Source organism: Caretta caretta, chromosome 6, assembly GCF_965140235.1.
Source record: "Caretta caretta isolate rCarCar2 chromosome 6, rCarCar1.hap1, whole genome shotgun sequence".
NCBI lineage: Eukaryota > Metazoa > Chordata > Testudines > Cheloniidae > Caretta > Caretta caretta.
The window spans coordinates 50,314,094-50,331,893 of NC_134211.1; the positions used below are offsets into that span (position 1 = coordinate 50,314,094).

Consider the following 17,800-nt stretch of genomic DNA (forward strand, 5'->3'; position numbering starts at 1 on the left):
CTTCCTGATGATCAACCTAGATTTTTCCTTTCTGAATTTCATCTCCTAAACCTTTTATGAGTCTCTAAAAAATCCCCACACTCCATGCTAGATGTGGCTGCATGTCAGTAGTAGATGAGTAATCTCGCTTTACGCAGAATCTGGGATCCTTTAGGATGAACAAACCTATATTATTCTTATTTCTTTAGATGTACATGGCACTGCAAAATAGGTAAAATGGAAAGAAAATGTAGCACAATGGCTACCTGGAATACCTGATAGTAAGAATGGAATTCACTGGATTGAAACCTGGAATAGCCACAGCATAATTGTGACATAATGAAAAGGAGTACTTGTGGCACCTTAGAGACTAACCAATTTATTTGAACATGAGCTCTCGTGAGCTACAGCTCACTTCATCGGATGCAGTGAGCTGTAGCTCACGAAAGCTCATGCTCAAATAAATTGGTTAGTCTCTAAGGGGCCACAAGTACTCCTTTTCTTTTTGCAAAAACAGACTAACACGGCTGTTACTCTGAAACCTGAAATGTGACATAATTGTGTTTCTGGATGTATGTTACAGGCACTTGTACCAACTCCACAGACTTCCTGAAAGACTCTCTTCCCATCATCTTAAAACTCATCCCACCCTGCTTCTCACCTAAATGATAGCCAAAGGGTTAAGGCATGCCATCTGTCATGTGGGATTTTGTACCCTTGGGGGAGTTCATTCCTGCACTGTCATGCTTTCCATGTGTTCCGACAAGGAAGTTACAGAGTGTCACTGGACTCCTGCTAACAGAATTTGCTGCACAATTTCCATATTTTGAAGCTGTGTTGGCTAGCTCTGGGCTTCCTGGCTGAGACAGGCTTGTGGGCACTAGACAGTGCTGCTAACTGTAGCTAACTAGTGCCAAACAATGACTCGCCTCCTCTCTCAGAAAGGGCCCTATGAATAAATGGTTTAATCCTATCCTGTTTTGTTCCAAGGGTCCTTAATCCATTTTGTATGATCTGTTTTTCATGCTATTAGAGAGCATCTTCCATTATCTAGACTATGGCATACAGAGTTCATTGTAGCACCTGAACTGATAGACTAAGAGGACTGTTTTTTTTCCCCTCAGGGAGATTTTTTGTTAAATTCATACAGTAATTACATAAAGCAATCAGGGTGGCAACGTGGTTAAATAAAGCAGTCTGGGTGGAGTATGATATGCCAGCTTAATCTCTCTATATGTATAAAGGTCTTTATTCTAATGTCTTCCTCAAGGTAGGGAGAGAGGTTTTCTAAAAGACAGTGACTGCAGATAAATTTCAGAGATATCCTTGATTACTCTTCTCAACCCCCTTAGTATTTTACAGAGATCACTGAAGTGGTTCTCACACAATATTTTTGGAAAAGTTGATGACTCAGACCTGGATCATTTCTTGTACATTCAGCATGGATAGGCTGCAGCTTTAATTTCCTGAGGAGTTTTAATAATACTAGATTTGACATGTTCAAAATGCTGTACAAACTTGAACTATTTTATCCTTCCAACACCTCAGTGAAATAGTTATAATAGGTAAGTAGCATTATTAAAGTCGAACAAATAACAGTAACTTATTAATTGCCACGTTCCACCTCTTTTTCTGCAAATGAAATGTTCATAAGCAAATTGTAAATTTTTTCGGGCACTCATTATTCATTTGTAAATTTCTTAGCATATATTTTCCTCCATACTAATAGCTCAAAGTAATGGTTTGGAAAAAAAAAAGGGGGATATGCAAACATCCCTGTTCCCCCTGTTGTATTGCTTAGCTATCCAGGTCACATGATACTGTTTCTGTTCCCTGATAGGATGATTTACGTAATTAACCAACAGGGTTTTTTTGTTTGTTTGTTTGTTTTTTACAACTCAATAAAAAATGAAATTCACTTGATGGTTATTGGAGCATAGAGTTTCCTTTCTGTGTGTATATCTGCTGATAATGCCTGTAAGCTCAAATGTCTGTAAAAAGCAAACCTAAAGGTTGCATCCACAATTGACTAGAGATGCATTTCCAAATTTAAATTAATATTCATAGGAAATATTTTCACTCTTTGCTCTGCTATAATTATTATCTCTGTTTACATGCGGGAAACTGAGGCTGACTTATCCAAGGCTACAGAGAGTTGGTGCCAAAGCAGAAACTGGAACTCCAGCATTCCTGGCTCCTATTCTTGTGCAGTCCATTGTGGATCTGGAACTTGCCCCTCAAATTCAAACTAAAATTTAAAAGGGTTCTGCTGTCCCAGAGAACTAAGAAAAAGATAAGACAGGTAAAATATAAGCTTCAGCTTCTATTGAGAAGGACACTTACTATAACAGTGCATTGAAAATGAATGAGGTATAGTATGTGGCTGAACTCTTTCCCATCATGGTATCATATTGCACAATGAGGTGCAATATGAGTGTTTTCTTCTCTCTCTGAAGTATCTGGCACTGGCTATTGTTTAAGGCAGAACCTTGGACTAGAGATATGATTGATGTGTTCTGATGTGGCAATTCCTGTTTCTAAGATTAGTTCACCATCTTATGATAGTATTCAACTCTCACTGTCCCCACACCTATTTCTCTACCCGTCTGCAAAATTATGTGCAAAACTGTGGAAATTCCCTCCACTCGCATAATTTCATGCCACTTGTTTTTCTGCCCACCCACCCAATTTAACAAAACACTGTCTTTAGAGACATCCACAATTATGCAGTTTTGTCTGTTTACACAGTGAAAAAAATTCACTCGTCAACCATATTTATTTCCTCCCAGCAATTTCCGTATCAAATGAAGGTTACAAATGTGTGAAGGTTACAAATAAAAAGATGATTTTCTGAGTTGCAAACTCAGACTTGGCTATAAGAACCAGGTTGGGTTCTTTCCATTTTGTGCATCATCTCCAATAATAAGGGATGGGCCCCCTGCAACATCTCTGCAGGCTCACTGCCTTCTAGTTGGACTTTTGGAGACACCAGTGCAGTCCCATTGCCCTCAGTGGGTTTTCAGAGGTGTAAATGATTAAAGCTAAGTAAATAATCTCTCATTGTTCCACAAGAAGGAATAGAATCTAGCTCACTCAATCTTAGCTGTGTTAACTCTGCAGGGCTAATAGGAATAAAAATCTGGACAACCCTATTGTCACTAGAGTCATCAGATCTGACTCTGAAAATGAAAAAGGAGCTGTTCTGGTGAGGAAGAAGCAGAAATGCACTCTTCTAGTGGACAGCAAAATGGATTAGGACACAAGAGACAAAATTGCTGCTGGCCTGCTGGGTGACCACAGGCAAATTACTTCATCTTCTTCATCAGTTGCCCCATCTGTAAAACAAGGATAATGATACTGCTCTTCTTTATAAAGCACTGAGAGATCTCCTGAGGAAAAGTGCTATATAAGAGCTACGGATTATTATTATTCTCAGAGGAGAACCAGACTGAATGTAAGAAGACAGGCATATTTCCTCACATTAACTTACTTGGCAAAACATAACTGTTCCAAACCAGCAGTCAATGACTATGCTTCCCGCGGATGCTGTCTCTCATATGCAATGCACACGCCTGCACCTTCCCTCCCAATTCCCACATGGAACCAGCTATTACTTTAGTCACTGAAAACAAACACATGCCTATTATGGTCTATAAAAATATCATGCTTTTCATTCATATTTACTCTGCACTGGGATCACGTACTGATGGTTAAATACAGGTTGGCAGCCAAACTGCGATTGTGCCTGTTTATATACAGAGTATGTATGGTTTAGGACAGGGGTTGGCAACCAAAGATGGCACGCTAGCCGATTTTTAATGGCACGCTGCTGCCTGCCGGGTCCCAGCCGCCGGCCCCACTCAGCCCGCTGCCAAAACCAGGCCGGGACCCCGGCAGGCAGGAGCATGCCATTCAAAATCCTGCCCGCCCCAGCCTGCTCTTCTGCGCCCCCCACCCCCATCGCAGGGGCAGGGTGAAGAAGCTTGGTCCTGCTGGCTGCTGCTCAAGGGCAGGCAAGCTCCCTCCTCCCCCACCTCTTCCCCCAGCGTGCTGGGTTCCTGCCCCTCCTCCTCTCCCTCCCTGCCACCCATCAGCTGATGGCCCTTGCGAGGGAGGGGGACAAGCGGAGCTGCAGCACACTCACTGCTCCAGGGAGGAGGCAGAGACGAGGTGGGGATGGGGCCTTGGGGAAGGGTGTGGAATATGCCCTCCAGGCCCCTGCTGTGAGCCGCTCTGGGCAGGGGGCTGGCAGCACCCCCATGACCCTAGCCCACACCTCCAGCCCTCTGCCCTGACCCCTACACCACCCCACACACCTCAGCCTCCTGCCCTGACTCCTGCACCCCCCAACTCCCAGACCTCGTCCCTGACCCCTGCACCCTGCCACAACCCCAGCTTTGACTCCAGGACCCCCCACACCCCATGCCCTGAATCCTGCACCCCCTCACATACCCCGAGCCCTCTGCCCTAACCCCGGCACCCCCCACACATACCTAGCCCCCCCACACCCCATGCCCTGACTCTTGCACCTCCCACATTCTCACCCGCACCCTGAGCACCAAATGGGAGCTCCTGCACCCCTTGCACCAAATGAGAGCTGCCTAGGTAAGCACTCCACACCTAAACCTCCTGCCCCAACCCTGACCCCCCTCCCTCATTCTAGCTCCTGGCCAGACCCTACACCCCAACCCCCAGCCTGCTCCTTACCCCCAGCCCTGTTCTCAGCACACTCCCACCATCATCTCAGTGCAGAGAGAGAGGATGAGAATGGGCTAGAATCAGGTAGAAGGTAGGTACCCACTCTATGTGGGCAGGGCTGGGATCCCAGACCGGCAGTGGGCTGAGCCCGGCCAGCAGCCGGGACCCTGGCTGGCAGGAGCCAGCGGATGGAACCCCTGACCGGCAACGGGCTGAGTGGCAGCGGGCTGAGCCGCTCAGCCCACAGCTGATCTGGGGTCCTGGCCACTGGCCCCACTCAGCCCACTGCCGGTCTGGGGTTCTGGCTGCCCGGCCCCTTGCTAGCCGGGGTCCCGGCCGCAGGCCCCGCTCAGCCTGCTGCCGGCCTAGGTGAACGGAATCCCAGGCTGGCAGTGGGCTGAGCAGGCCAGCGGCATAAGATCAGCATTTTAATTTAATTTTAAATGAAGCTTCTTAAACATTTTGAAAACCTTGTTTACTTTACATACAACAATAGTTTAGTTATATAATATATAGACTTATAGAAAGAGACCTTCTAAAAAACGTTTAAATGTATTACTGGCACGCAAAACCTTAAATTAGAGTGAATAAATGAAGACTCGGCACACCACTTCTGAAAGGTTGCCGACACCTGGTTTAGTAGGTTGTTTGTTAATGGAAAGGAAAGACTTGAAAATTCATTCCCGCATGTTTGTATTTGGTACACAACATAAATGTTGCTGTCTAAGTAACAGGGGCGGCACACATCCAGCAGTGTTACTGTGCAAACAGTAACTGTCACACAGATGAATCCAACATGATTTTGGCTTCTGTTTTTTTAAAGTAGTAACGTATTTTGTGTTTATCACTGGCTGTGAATCTGACCATGCAATGCCACCTCTACTCTCCACACAGACAGAGAAAAATGTTCATGCAACAGGTGAGCCACGCACAATGCATGTGACTGGACAAAAACCCACATTTGTGCCAAAACCTGGATGAACATATGGCCTGATCTAGATCCCACTTAAATCAATGGAAAGATTCCCTTTGACTTCCAAGGGCTTTGGATCAGGCCCATACTAGGCAACTGAGGACAAAAAACACCTATTTGCACATGCAGCTAACATTTTGCATATGTAAATGTAGAGTTTTACTCAGGCAGCAGGAATGTGTGCATTTTGTTTGGCTCATCCGTTGTGCTAGGACTGTATAATTTTGGCCCAACCATTCAAATACACAGTGTACAAAGGAGGAAGGGTAGATGAGAGACAGGACAGAGAGGTCTGGGAGAGGGGAAAGAGTATGAGATGGGGGGAAGAAAGAGAAGAGGAGGTAAATGGGTGAGGGCTGGAGAGGCTATGGGTGAGGGAGAGAGGAGGGTCTCAGAGGAGAGGAATAGAAAGGGAAGAAAAGGCAGAGAGGGAAGGAGAGAGAGAGACAAGGGATAGAATAAGACACATTGAGAGAGAGACCCAAATGTGCATGTTCCACCTATTACTAAGCTGGAAAGGAAAGAGGGACAAGAGGATTATGCAAAAAGAAAAGGAGTACTTGTGGAACCTTAGAGACTAACAAATTTATTTAAGCATAAGCTTTCGTGAGCTCAAATAAATTGGTTAGTCTCTAAGGTGCCACAAGTACTCCCTTTCTTTTTGCAAACACAGACTAACATGGCTGTTAGAGGATTATGAGGCAGTTTATACCCTGAGACATACATTTTCAGGTTCTCATTACTACACATCAGGCTTTCCCGAGGTGGCAGAGGGAATGATTCCAACCACCTACAGAGAGAGCTTATTTCCCCCCTTCCCCCGAAACTCCACATAATGTTGACTTGGTTAATAACTAATGCATTCAGTATGACTCTGCTGCATGCTAGCACACACTTCTGGCTTGTGACTGCATCTCTAGTGTGCTCTGTGTAGATCTCCCACTATGCATCCCTGTCTCAAACACACATGTAGGAAGTGGTAGATGGTGGGGAGATTATAAAGTGGGATGGGCAATCTGACTACTCTGTGCAGTGCTGCAAGCTCTATGGGCTGGCCAGGGACCAAATGCTTTGATTAAACATTAGCTTAAGGAAACTGGTGGAGGCACGTGTTCTAAAGTAGAAGGGCGTTTGTAAAGTGTCCTTGACAATAAATTTGAATATCTGAAGCCATTGCGGTTTTTGCTCTGTATTGGTCTAACTTGTGTTCGGGAGAACTGAGGCAAAGCAGCAACACAGACTGAGAGCTGAGGAGGCTGAACATGAAGGTACCGTTCTGGGTTGCTTTTCTTTTTAGAAGTAAACGGCTGGGGGCCATTGTTCATCTTCCTAATGCTGTGCAGGACACAGGCTGTAAATTACATCTGGGAACAAAAGGTTGATGGGAATAGAATCAGGTGCCCAACTTCCCAAGGGAGTGCTTTGCCCTCAAGCCAAAGAAGCAGCTTCTCCAACTACTCAGCACAGACTCTGTTATTCCCTCCCTGTCAGCTCCTGGAGCCCAAGGAAAGGTGCACTCAAGCAGTGTTTGCTACAAGGAAACTTTAGGACCATTTCCATTACAAAACCTTGTTTCAGGATTAGCCATGACAATTAAAGCTAGGCTGAAATTTAGCAAACAAGATTTCAGAGTGGGAACAGAGGAGCAAAACAGATTAACCATGAATGATGAAACAAAGAATGAGTTATTCAGGTGCTCGAATGAATGGTAAAACTTCTATCTATACCATATTCCAGATGTTTTACAGAAAAGCCATTTTAGAAAAAGTTTGAGAGAGTTTAACATTTTTAGTTGTGTTATTTTTGATGTTTTTCTGACTTTGTAGCCAAGTTCTTTTAATTCCATGAATCCAACTGTACAGAGGACTGGGGGAGTAAAAAAACTCTAAGAAATATATTTTAGAAACTTCTAATATTTTTCTATAAAAATATCCTTTTGGTACCTAATAATTTCATGGGTCCAAATCCTCAATTCTGGTAAATCAATGGCATTGTGCTGATTTACTTCAGTTGAGGATCCGGCAGAGGGTTTTTATGTGCCTATGTCATGGTGTTGTCTCAGGTTAAACATAAGTGCTGCATGTTCCACTAAAACGATAGGCAATTCCTTTCTCCAATGTCATAAAGCTCCCTTTTCTAGCCATCTAGCATTGTGGACCCTAAATCTGAGCTAAATTATGATCAACCTACCCCTCAGGCCAATGTATTTTGGGGGGAGAAATTCCACATTTGGGTGGAAAAGGAGGAAATAGTTTTGTGTCAGGTATTGTTTAAAGACAACTGTTTGAAGCTGCTTAATAGTTTGGAATGTTAGAATAAGTCCTAGGGAGATGAATTAGTGGGCAGAGGGCAGGTGAGGTGGAAAAAAGTACATACTAAACGCAATTTATCACCTGGCTCTGCAGTTTATCACATGGGGTGACATCCATGTGATAAATTGCGTTTATCATGTACCTCTGACTGCCTCTCTTGAACTATGCACTAATCCATCTATGCACCTGGACTACTACTAACATTCCAAATCCCTGTACAGTCCCATACAACAATCTACCAAAGAAATATTTTCTAACCAAACCCCACCCCAATGTGGAATTTTCCCCAAAATTACACTATTTTGAGGTGCAGGATTATATTCAGTCCTGGATGAGTGATGGGTTTATGATCTGTTGCCTTGGGACCCACAGAGACTAGAAGTGGAAGCTTTATTCCAGTAGAAAGCCAAGAATTCCCATTTCCAGAGGGGAAAGGCTTTTGAGAAAGATCCTCAACCGCTGTAAATGGGCATAGTTTCTTTTAAGTCAATGGAACTCTACAATTTACATCAGCTGAAGAGCTGGCTTTTTGTTTCTAAAGCTGGTTGGGCCTTAAAACAGTGATGTCTTATGTGTAAAAACAGCTGTTTCATGTAGTTTTTTAGAGTTTTACAACACTGGTTACATGTTTTCCTTCCAATGAGTGAAGTCCAATAGACACATATGGCCAGATTTTTTAAAATCCCAGTAGGTGCCTATCCGAGAACACCTAAACCTTTCATAATCTGGCCCATAGTCCAAAGGTAGTCTAGTTTTACAAGTGGAGAAATATAGGCTATAATACACTCACAATAGGCTATAAGCCTATGAACAATACAAATTTTCTTTTGAAACAATAAGGAGTAGAGAGGTTATTTTACCTCTGCATTTGATACTAGTGCAACCACTGCTGGAATACTGTGACCAGTTCTGGTATCCCCATTCAAAAAGGATGTTGATAAATTGGAGAGTGCTTAGAAAAGAGCCATGGGAATGATTAAAAGATTAGAAAACATGCTTAAACGAAGAGAAATCATTATATCCACTCAGTGAATATGTTTTAAGTGTGACTTTGAAGTTGTAAGCTACATAAGAAACAAAACTCTGCATGATTTGAGGAAAGGCTTCCACTTTGACCATGTCCCATTAGATATTCTAGAGCTGCTGCTAAAATTGGGGCTAGCCGAGGAAGGGGGAGCCAACCATCTTTAAGTATGATTTATTAGAAATGTTTACAAAAGCAGTCACTGCTCTCAGTAGATTCATTATGTCTGCATTGTAAATACTCCCAGAACCTAACTTCACTCTGGATTTTCTATTTCATATAATGGAATTAGATACTGGAAAGACCTATTAGATGATCCAGTTCATCCACTGTCTCTCATCATCCTGGCCTAATCCAGTGCTTTATAATACACTTCCTAGAGATTTGTCCAATCAAGTTTGAAAGGTGCCCCAGATTGGGACCTTCCATCACTTTCCTTTAGAGACTAAGAGTGTCCTTGAACCCGCCTCTATTCGCCAGTTGAAAACTTACTGTTCCCCTGTATGTGAAAGCACTGGGTCTCCTGCTAAGTTTTACAGGCACATCCTGAAACACTATGTGTTATTTCCCAAATCACATTCAAAAGTGAAAGTCCTGAAATTTCCTTACTTGTGTAAAGATTTAGTGCCTGTGGCTGGGAGAACCTGTGCTCTATACTTTTCCATTGTTTATCTTATGCAAAACTAAAAATGTATATAAAAGATCTTTAATGTGTGGAACGGATGGTTCAACAGTATCAATAGTAAAATGATATAGAAACTTTAATCTGTAGGTTTCTCATTGAAATCTAGCCCTGATCAATCATAGAATCGTAGGACAGGAAGGGACCCCGGGAGGTCTTCTAGTCCAGTCCCCTGCACTCAAGGCAGGACTAAATATTATCAATAGTGACTGAAAGCCATTGCCATCTCCTCGTTGTTAAAGGTTGATGTGTAATGGGCACTGTGGTCTCTGTCCAGTGCCAAGTGAAGCGATGTCTACTTCATGTAAACCACCACTATAACTGACATCAGCTGGGATGTCGAGGTATGGATGGACCGTGAAGCGTGAACAGGACAGGGCAGGATGGCGGGAGTTTACACTTTTAGTGCCCATGTTGTACCCGCCCATGCATAAGCAGTGTCCAAGTCTTTTCACTGGCACCTTTCAACAGCATTAAATTAACATAAAACCCAACACTGCAATGAATATATGTACATATAGAAAACAAAAAATGTCAAACTTTCACTGACTCTTACATTGTCTTTTTGGAATAAAGTAAATAAGTCCTTCCCCTCTTACACCATAAAAATAAGGAATCATTGGTTTCAACCCAGCTCCCAGTGAGCATCTGATGTCTCTGACACAAAACAACCCACCATTATAACTGGTGCTATTTACCTCTCTTGTTGGTGATGTCTGCAGAGAGGCCACGAATTCAATGGGCCATGGAGACTGAGCTGTACCCTCATACTTACTGCAGTGGTGGTCTCTCCAGATCAGAACAGAGGCATGTTGCCAGAAGGTAAGTGTTAAGGAAATCTAATCTACCTGTGCTTCACCTGGACATCGTATCCCTGTGCTGTCACTGTAGTGCTTTTTCGCCAGCGCTTAATTCATTGGAAAATGAGGGAGAGAAAATGGAAAGAGAAAAATATCATTTAGAAATGTTTTTGGAGAGTTGCGGATGCTTTGGTGGGTTTCTAAAACTCAGATATTTTATGTTCTCCTGTCTCTTATAATAAAGAGGCTTTTAAACAGGCTAAGGGAGTGGATGCTGATAACAGTCAGTCCCTTTCTAAGCTAACTTGTGAGACGTTGCAGAAACTTTCCAGCGAAGAAGCAGTAATATTACACTCATGAGTAAAAGAGTCTTGGTGCCTCTTTAAAACCCTGCTGTAGCTGCTTACTCAGAAGTAGTAGCTTCCCCCCACCCCCGCCCCTTGCTCCCTCTACTTTTGTTTCGACATGGGTGTGACTTTTGATTCAGCTCCCCCTCCCTGTTATGTCACTGTTTCAATTTCTTTAGAATCGGAATAAAAACTGCAGCAAACTTCAGAGCTCATTGACTGCAGGCTGAACAAGGCTTTTTTGATTTGTGCACCCTTCAAGGATCTCCTTAGTTTTGGCAAAGTAACTCTAAGAAACAATGAGCAAGTTTTTGTTGTGTGCAACTTTTGGATTATGCTTGCTGCAGCTTTGTTTAGCAGAGACACGTAAGTAGTGTATGAATGAAAAGTCTAATGTTTGCTAATAAGTTTATGCTTCAAACAGCAGCTGCTATCCAGCCAGCCAGCTAGCAGCCTGCTTGTCACACCAGCGCATTTTTGAGGAAAGTTTTATTATCTCTATGTTTTTTTTCCAGTGAAAATCATACCAAAATATACTTGTGCTGTTTTTCTTTTTAACATGCAAGGAAAAAAAGTGCATGTTAAGTACAGCTACAAATACTCGAGAGGTTAACTGTAGATCGTCAAAGTTAAGTTTAAACTAAGAACTGAAGTCCAATAGGCAACTGAGCTTCAGCAGAGCTGTTCTAAATTAAACTGTAGAAACAGCTATTTATTTATTTTGCTAAACCAATGCTGTAAAACAGACAGTTGGTGGTGGTGGGGAGGGACCCAACCCTCCTGGCGTACAATAGCTGTATTATTAGGTTCACACAAGCTGAACTAAAGGCTAATGAATACAGGGTTGAGATGCAAAAACTGGGACAGGCATGCTGAAAAGGAACTTAACTGCTATGAACTGTGACTGAAATCTGGAAGAGCTTTATGGCAATGGTGCATTTTTCTGACCTATCTTTAAAGCTTTCTTTTGGGGTTAACTGGTGAGGTTTTAGAACAAACAAAGGAGTTTGGAGATGAGCAACCCGCTTTTTATACTTGTATAGTGTGACTACCAATACCAGAATAAATAACTTATTTTCAGAAATAAAAGCACTAAATTTTTCAAAATCGGAAAACCAGATGCCCAGGATGACAAAATGACCTTAAAATTTGATGTGGTGCAGGCACAACAGTGTTTGCGCCTGTAACAGAGTCTCATTGTAACAGCAATTGCCTTGAGTTGCTTTGGAGGGAAACGATTTATCCTTCCACCTCAGTTTTCTACTAGCCAGTTCTTGGGAATCTAACAAAATCCATTTGTCATGGACACTGTCACCTCAGTGCTTTTATGTTTACCTCTTGTTTACTCGAGCACCAGTACATGGCTCCAATTGATGGAGTGGTGTCAGAGATCTAAGATGCAAAGAAAAAGGAGAGCTGGGAATGTCATTGAGAGAGAGAGGCAGAGTGCCCATCGGCGTAGAAGTGGTGGCCAAAGTTGCACCACAAGAGGAGGTGAAAAGAAAGGGATACTATAATTTATCAATCAGTCAACGAGAGAAAGGGATCCTACCTGCCATTTAGGCTACATATCTCTTATGCAAATCTGTACGTAAAACAATTTGAATAAGCCTTTTGTGCTAGTTTATTTCAGAAAGGATATAACATTGTATACGTTGGCTATTCTCCCAAAGCTCTCAGTAACTAGATTTTAATAAAGATTGGCTTGAACTGCAGTAGTCGTTTAATGGAAAGGTACAAATCTGCCCTTAGGCTCTCTGTGCCAAGCCAACAGACTGCAGTTGGGGATGGTATTGCATTGTCTGGAGTGGGTGCTGTTAGTTCTTTGGTCAGTGGTGGCTTCCGCAGTGGCAGCATATACAGAGGGAGCGGGAGTGAGGCTTAAATGAAGGGGAGGGAAATGGCATCACAGTGCTGAAAACCCTTTAAGCTAAGCTCTCTTATACACATGGTGTGTTGTTGGGTGTAGTGTTGTTGAAGCAACTCATCATTTCAGTTAAGATTAAGTGAAGGATCAGAACCATATCTGAGATATGTCCTCCTCTGTGGGACTATGCCCTGCACTCTTAAGGACCTGGACTTGAAACATTATTATTATTAATTATTATTATTATTGCTGCTGCTATTTATATTGCACCACAAATGGACACAGGGTTCTTCAGTTGTTAGAGTGTGCCAAAAAATGCTCAGAATCCTTGTGCAGAAGAGCTTCGAGACCATACGGAACAATAAGGTGTAGACCAACATACGGCCATTCCAGCAAGTTTGCTTTGTGGAACAGATCAGTTCTCAGGCCTATTTTCAAGGAGCAAAGGGAAGTGGGTTGTTGTCCTTAGCAGTAAAATAAGATGGATAAGAGGGATGAGAAGCAGAGTCCAGAGAGAAGAGAGGTTGCAGTAATACAGCTGGGATATAGCTAGAGCATAGTCTACAGATTTGACAGTTGGGTTAAAGAGAAAAATATTTTTTGTAGACACCGGATTTGGTGAAGGTCCGGATATGAGCAGATTCACAGGCAAAAACTAGGTAGTAGAAAATGTTCGTGTTGTTGCCAGAGAAGAGATGGTTTCATGGAAACATAGTTAATTTTGAGCATGTTAAGCTTCAGAAAACATCAGAGAAAGCGGCAGACTAAACAGAGTGGAGAAAAGTAATCCTCAGCAGAGAAGTGATGCCCATAGCTTTGAAAAAGATGGAATCTACAGGGACAAGACTCTGGGGGATTCTGACAGTTTTTTAGCAGCCCTTTTCCATTCCAACTACTGTTCTCTTGTATATTCTGTGTTTCTGGCTGTGATAGTGAGTGATCCTTTCAAAATACAGAATCAGAATTGGGGAAAGGAAATCTATACCTTAAACACTTGCGTTTCCATTTCCTATATCAATATGTATATATATCTATCTATATGTAACCTAGACTTCCATTTTAATTGCTTTATACATGTCCATAATTGAATTTGCATAATTACCTACTGTGTAATGTAATTTCACAGAGAGGATAATAATGGAACAGGCACTGCCCACTGTAATATTCTTTCCTAAATTTAAAAAGAATGCAACAGTGCATTGGCCCGAGAAATCACAATTGTCCGTCACCCATAAAGAAGCAATAATCCCTCCAAAGCAAGCCTTACCACCTCCAGTAAGTTGGTATGTAATTTATAATGGCCACTGTGGCTGTTGTTACAATCCTAGTAGCAAATGTAAGTGGGGGAATGGTCGCGCTATTGTGGGGAACTTTCTGACTTCTGCACTACCCTGGTGAAATGGGCTAGCAGAAGAATCTGAGTCCTTGCTCCCACTTCCTTTACCCAGAGGCCTCCTTGCCCTCGAGGACTCCCCTTCTACTCTTCTGTCTGGGAGAGTCCTTGTAACCCCAACAAGGCTGGGCCCAGGATTCCTGGGGGGCTCGACCCACAACCTTGCTGTGGTCACCTAGGACAGGGGCTAGTGTGTCCCCACTCCGGGGTACTCTCTCTGCAGTGGACACTTCTCTGACCCACTGATCATTACATATGATTTAAAGCAAATACAATTTATTTAATCAGCAATTAGTTTAAAAAGGAATAAGAAAAATTGGAAAGGTTAAAGGAAAACACATCACCCCGCTCTGTGGCAGGGAACATTACAAACAGTGTCTCTGTAACGTCAGGGCAGTTCACAGTCTGTTCCTTGTAGGTCCCAGGCCTTCTTCTCAGGCCCTAGCTGTGCAGCAGGGATGCTGCAGGTTGGACACTTGCTCTGGTGGTGGCCACACACCTCCGGGCTTTGGGTGGTGGGACCCTTCTTCCCAGCGTCAGCCCCCCATTCGGTTAAGATCCCTCTCACAGTCTGGCATGCAAGGACCTTTGGCTGGGGGTGTCTTTCTGCGCTGGGCCCTTTGCCCAGGGTCCCTCCTTGGCTCTCCCCAGCTGCTCACAGCACCTGGCTCCAGACTGCTCCAGCCCCAGTTCCACCACTCCGTCTCAGCTCCAGCTCCACTCTAACTCAGCAGTGCTGCTTCTCTGGCCCCTCCGGCTCTGGTTGCTACAGCTCTGCTCCCAGGGCAGGTCTGCTCTCTCTGGGCTCTGTCTCTTGCTCTGTGGCTGCAGCCCTGCTCCCAGCACAGGGTCTGCTCTCTCTGGGCTGCTTTTCTGGCCCCTCTGGATCTGGTACATCTCTGCTCCCCAGCTAAGCTCAGGCCCCTGCTTTCTCCTTAGCTCAGCCCCACCCTGTCTGACTCAGGCAAATACAGCTCACATGGAGGACGGGACCCACCCTGGCCTCCTGACTCCCTGATTAGCCTGCCCGCCCTGTCAATGAGGCTGACCTGGAGCGTTGGCCTCTCCCCATTGTTCCTGGGGACTGTCAGTCTCAGGGTCCTGATTACCCATCAACCCTTCCCCTTTTAGTACTGGTAGCTAGCCAACCAAAACAGCCCCACTGAATGTCAGTAAGGGGACAACAGTCCCTTTACACAAGGCAGTGAGGGTCAGATTTGATTTCTTGTCACTTCCTTACCCTTCAAACCACAGTCTCCCTTGCAGTGGTATCAGCTAGAACAGTAGCAGCTGGCTGTGATTTTCCTGTGCCTGCTGAAGCAGACCCCACCCAAAGCATGAAAGGGGAATTTCCGCATATGAATGAATTGGAGAAGAGTAACAAGAAATGACACAGAGAAGGAGGTTTCTTAGAGGAGCTTCTCTCAAATTGAAACTCCAGCTAATTCCAGTGCATTTGGTTGATGAGTAGTTCTATGACTTGGTTTCCTTTCTAATGATGTCTGCATCAGTATTTAGGGTCTGTGGGTAGTATTAACAAGGGAATTGAACTCTCTTATGCACCAAAGAGATACAGATCATGTCTCTGGGGTTTTCCAGTCAGTCTTCGTTACAATGCCGGTTATGTTGTAAAATGCAGTTTAACTTCTTTGTGTACAACATCCTTTATCCACTGTGTCACAAAGCAAAAAAGACAGAATTAAAACAAGTTAAAGGGCAGGCTGTAATTTTATTATTCACTCTGAAGCTGAAGCAATCACACCAATTCAAAGTAAAACTCACAGGGAAGACCTGAATTTTAAATATATCCACAGCTGGAAAGTATCTAGGTTGGCTTTTTTTACTCATGACTGAAGTCATCTCAGTAGGCTTGGAATCTCTGTGATCGTTGGAACTCCATGCACTATCAAACTACGGTTGCACACTGATACGCTGTGCTGTGTGTTTGCAAAAATAATATCAGACTGTGGTAAAATTTCCATCTCTGTTGCTGCAAATAAAGCTGTTTGAAAAGCAGCTAGTAAGCAGTGGTAGTCAACTACACCAGTGGTTCTCAACCAGAGGTGTGTGTACCCTGGTTGGTATGCAGAGGTCTTCCAGGGGGTATGTCAACTCATCTAGATCAGTGTTTCTCAACCTGGGAAGGTTGTGGGACTGGTTGGGGAGGGGGAGGGGTTGCAAGTGCAGGCTGGCGTTGGGGGGTGGAAAGCAGGGCAATTGTGTGTGGCCCCATGCCTCCGGGGGCCCTGTGAAGCTAAGATACATGCTTCAACCCTGGGTGGCAGGGCTCGGGCTTCAGTAAAGGTTTACAGTAGTCTGGAAAGGTTGAGAAACACTGAACTACACCATTAATGTCTGGTTTTGTAAATATTTAAATTGCCGCAGAATAAATTACAGTCAAGTGCCTGTTATAACATTGTTTTTGGAGACAGGTATATGTTTCACTTTGGGGAGCTGCTGAACTGAGTGGGCCCCAATGGGAAATGCATTCTTGGTACTGGATTTCCATGGAGTATTTTTGTGTTATTGGATGGGTGCCTTTAAATCAATAGGGTGTGGCATATGTGGGTAGATGTGCTAAGTATGTTCTTTCAGCGTATTCACATTCAGCAGTGAGCTATTTCCAGGCACTTGGGGATGCTTAGAATGTGACCTTTATTTGAATAGAACCCTGTTATCCTTTCTGTGAATTTAACAATAATAACGTTTAGGGCTTTTCATCTGATCTCAAACCACTTTACACAGATGGGTAAGACTTAATAGCCATCATTTGCCACTGGGAACATTGTGATTACAGAGATGTGAAGTGACATGGCAACTCAGTGTCAGACAGGAACAGATCCCAAGTCTCCTTACTCACATTCCAGGCCTCCACCTACTAGATGAAGTTGCCATATTGGGAATATGAATAGTTAGCAGGGAGGGTTCAAGGAAGAGTGTCATTATGCAAATTGTAGAGGGAAATGATTCATTAATACTGAAAACAGCTAAGGTGTGGCCTGGTTGCCTCTCCCTTTCATCTTCCTTTCCCATTTCACTTTCACTCACTTTCCTGTTCCTCCTCATCCTCTTCCCATTAGATAGCTACTGTTAATTTTTCTGTCCCTTCCCTTTCTCGTGGTTTATCTGACCAGTTATAGAATGTATAGAGTACTTTAATGTTCCTCTGTTTTGCTGAAGCTTCTTCAAATTTTCAGTAACCGTTTTTGTTATTCACCCTTCATTAATGATTTTATGCATAAAATGTAATGATAGGAATAAAGAATATATTTTTAACAGGGAAAGAGAAACTATATATATTGTGAAGTCAATTCAGATTAATTTCCTCTGCAGCAAATTTGTAAAAAAACACACTTTGAATGAAGCGTTTGTCCCTTTTGTTGACATTGCTGTCCAATTTCCTGTTTCATTGCATAAATGCTACCTGCACATAATCCTAAAACCTTTCAGCTCTTACCATTCGCTGTCATTCGATTTTTCTTAAGTAGAAGTGGACACAGGTTGCAGTTTCCTATTTAAAAGTGTTCAAATCCAAGGTTTTGATTCAGATTTGTCATTTTTTTTTAATTAGGGATGTTCAAAACTATTTGAACAAAATAAGAGCTGACCCAAACCTTTGTCCCAAATTGATGTTAAAAAAATCAGTCTTAAAATTGATTTAAATTAATTTTAAAATCATGTATTTTTTTTTATTTTTCATTTTCTAGTCCAGATGACAATTTCTA

General features: G+C 43.1%; 1 protein-coding gene across 10 annotated transcripts in view; it reads left to right on the forward strand.

The window, feature by feature from the left end:
- Positions 1-6,777: 6,777 nt before the first annotated feature.
- Positions 6,778-17,800, forward strand: part of CD44 (CD44 molecule (IN blood group)) — a 101,159-nt gene continuing 90,136 nt past the window's right edge. For 7 of the 10 annotated variants that reach the window (XM_075129507.1, XM_075129512.1, XM_075129508.1 and 4 more), the window contains exons 1-2: positions 6,779-6,918; positions 10,391-10,490. In XM_075129507.1, the coding sequence (XP_074985608.1) occupies positions 6,913-6,918; positions 10,391-10,490 (106 nt within the window). In that variant the 5' untranslated portion in view covers positions 6,779-6,912. Of the gene's footprint in view, positions 6,919-10,390; positions 10,491-10,932; positions 11,182-17,800 lie in introns of those variants that run through there. The other 3 variants (XM_075129515.1, XM_075129516.1, XM_075129513.1) reach the window with 3 other exon arrangements.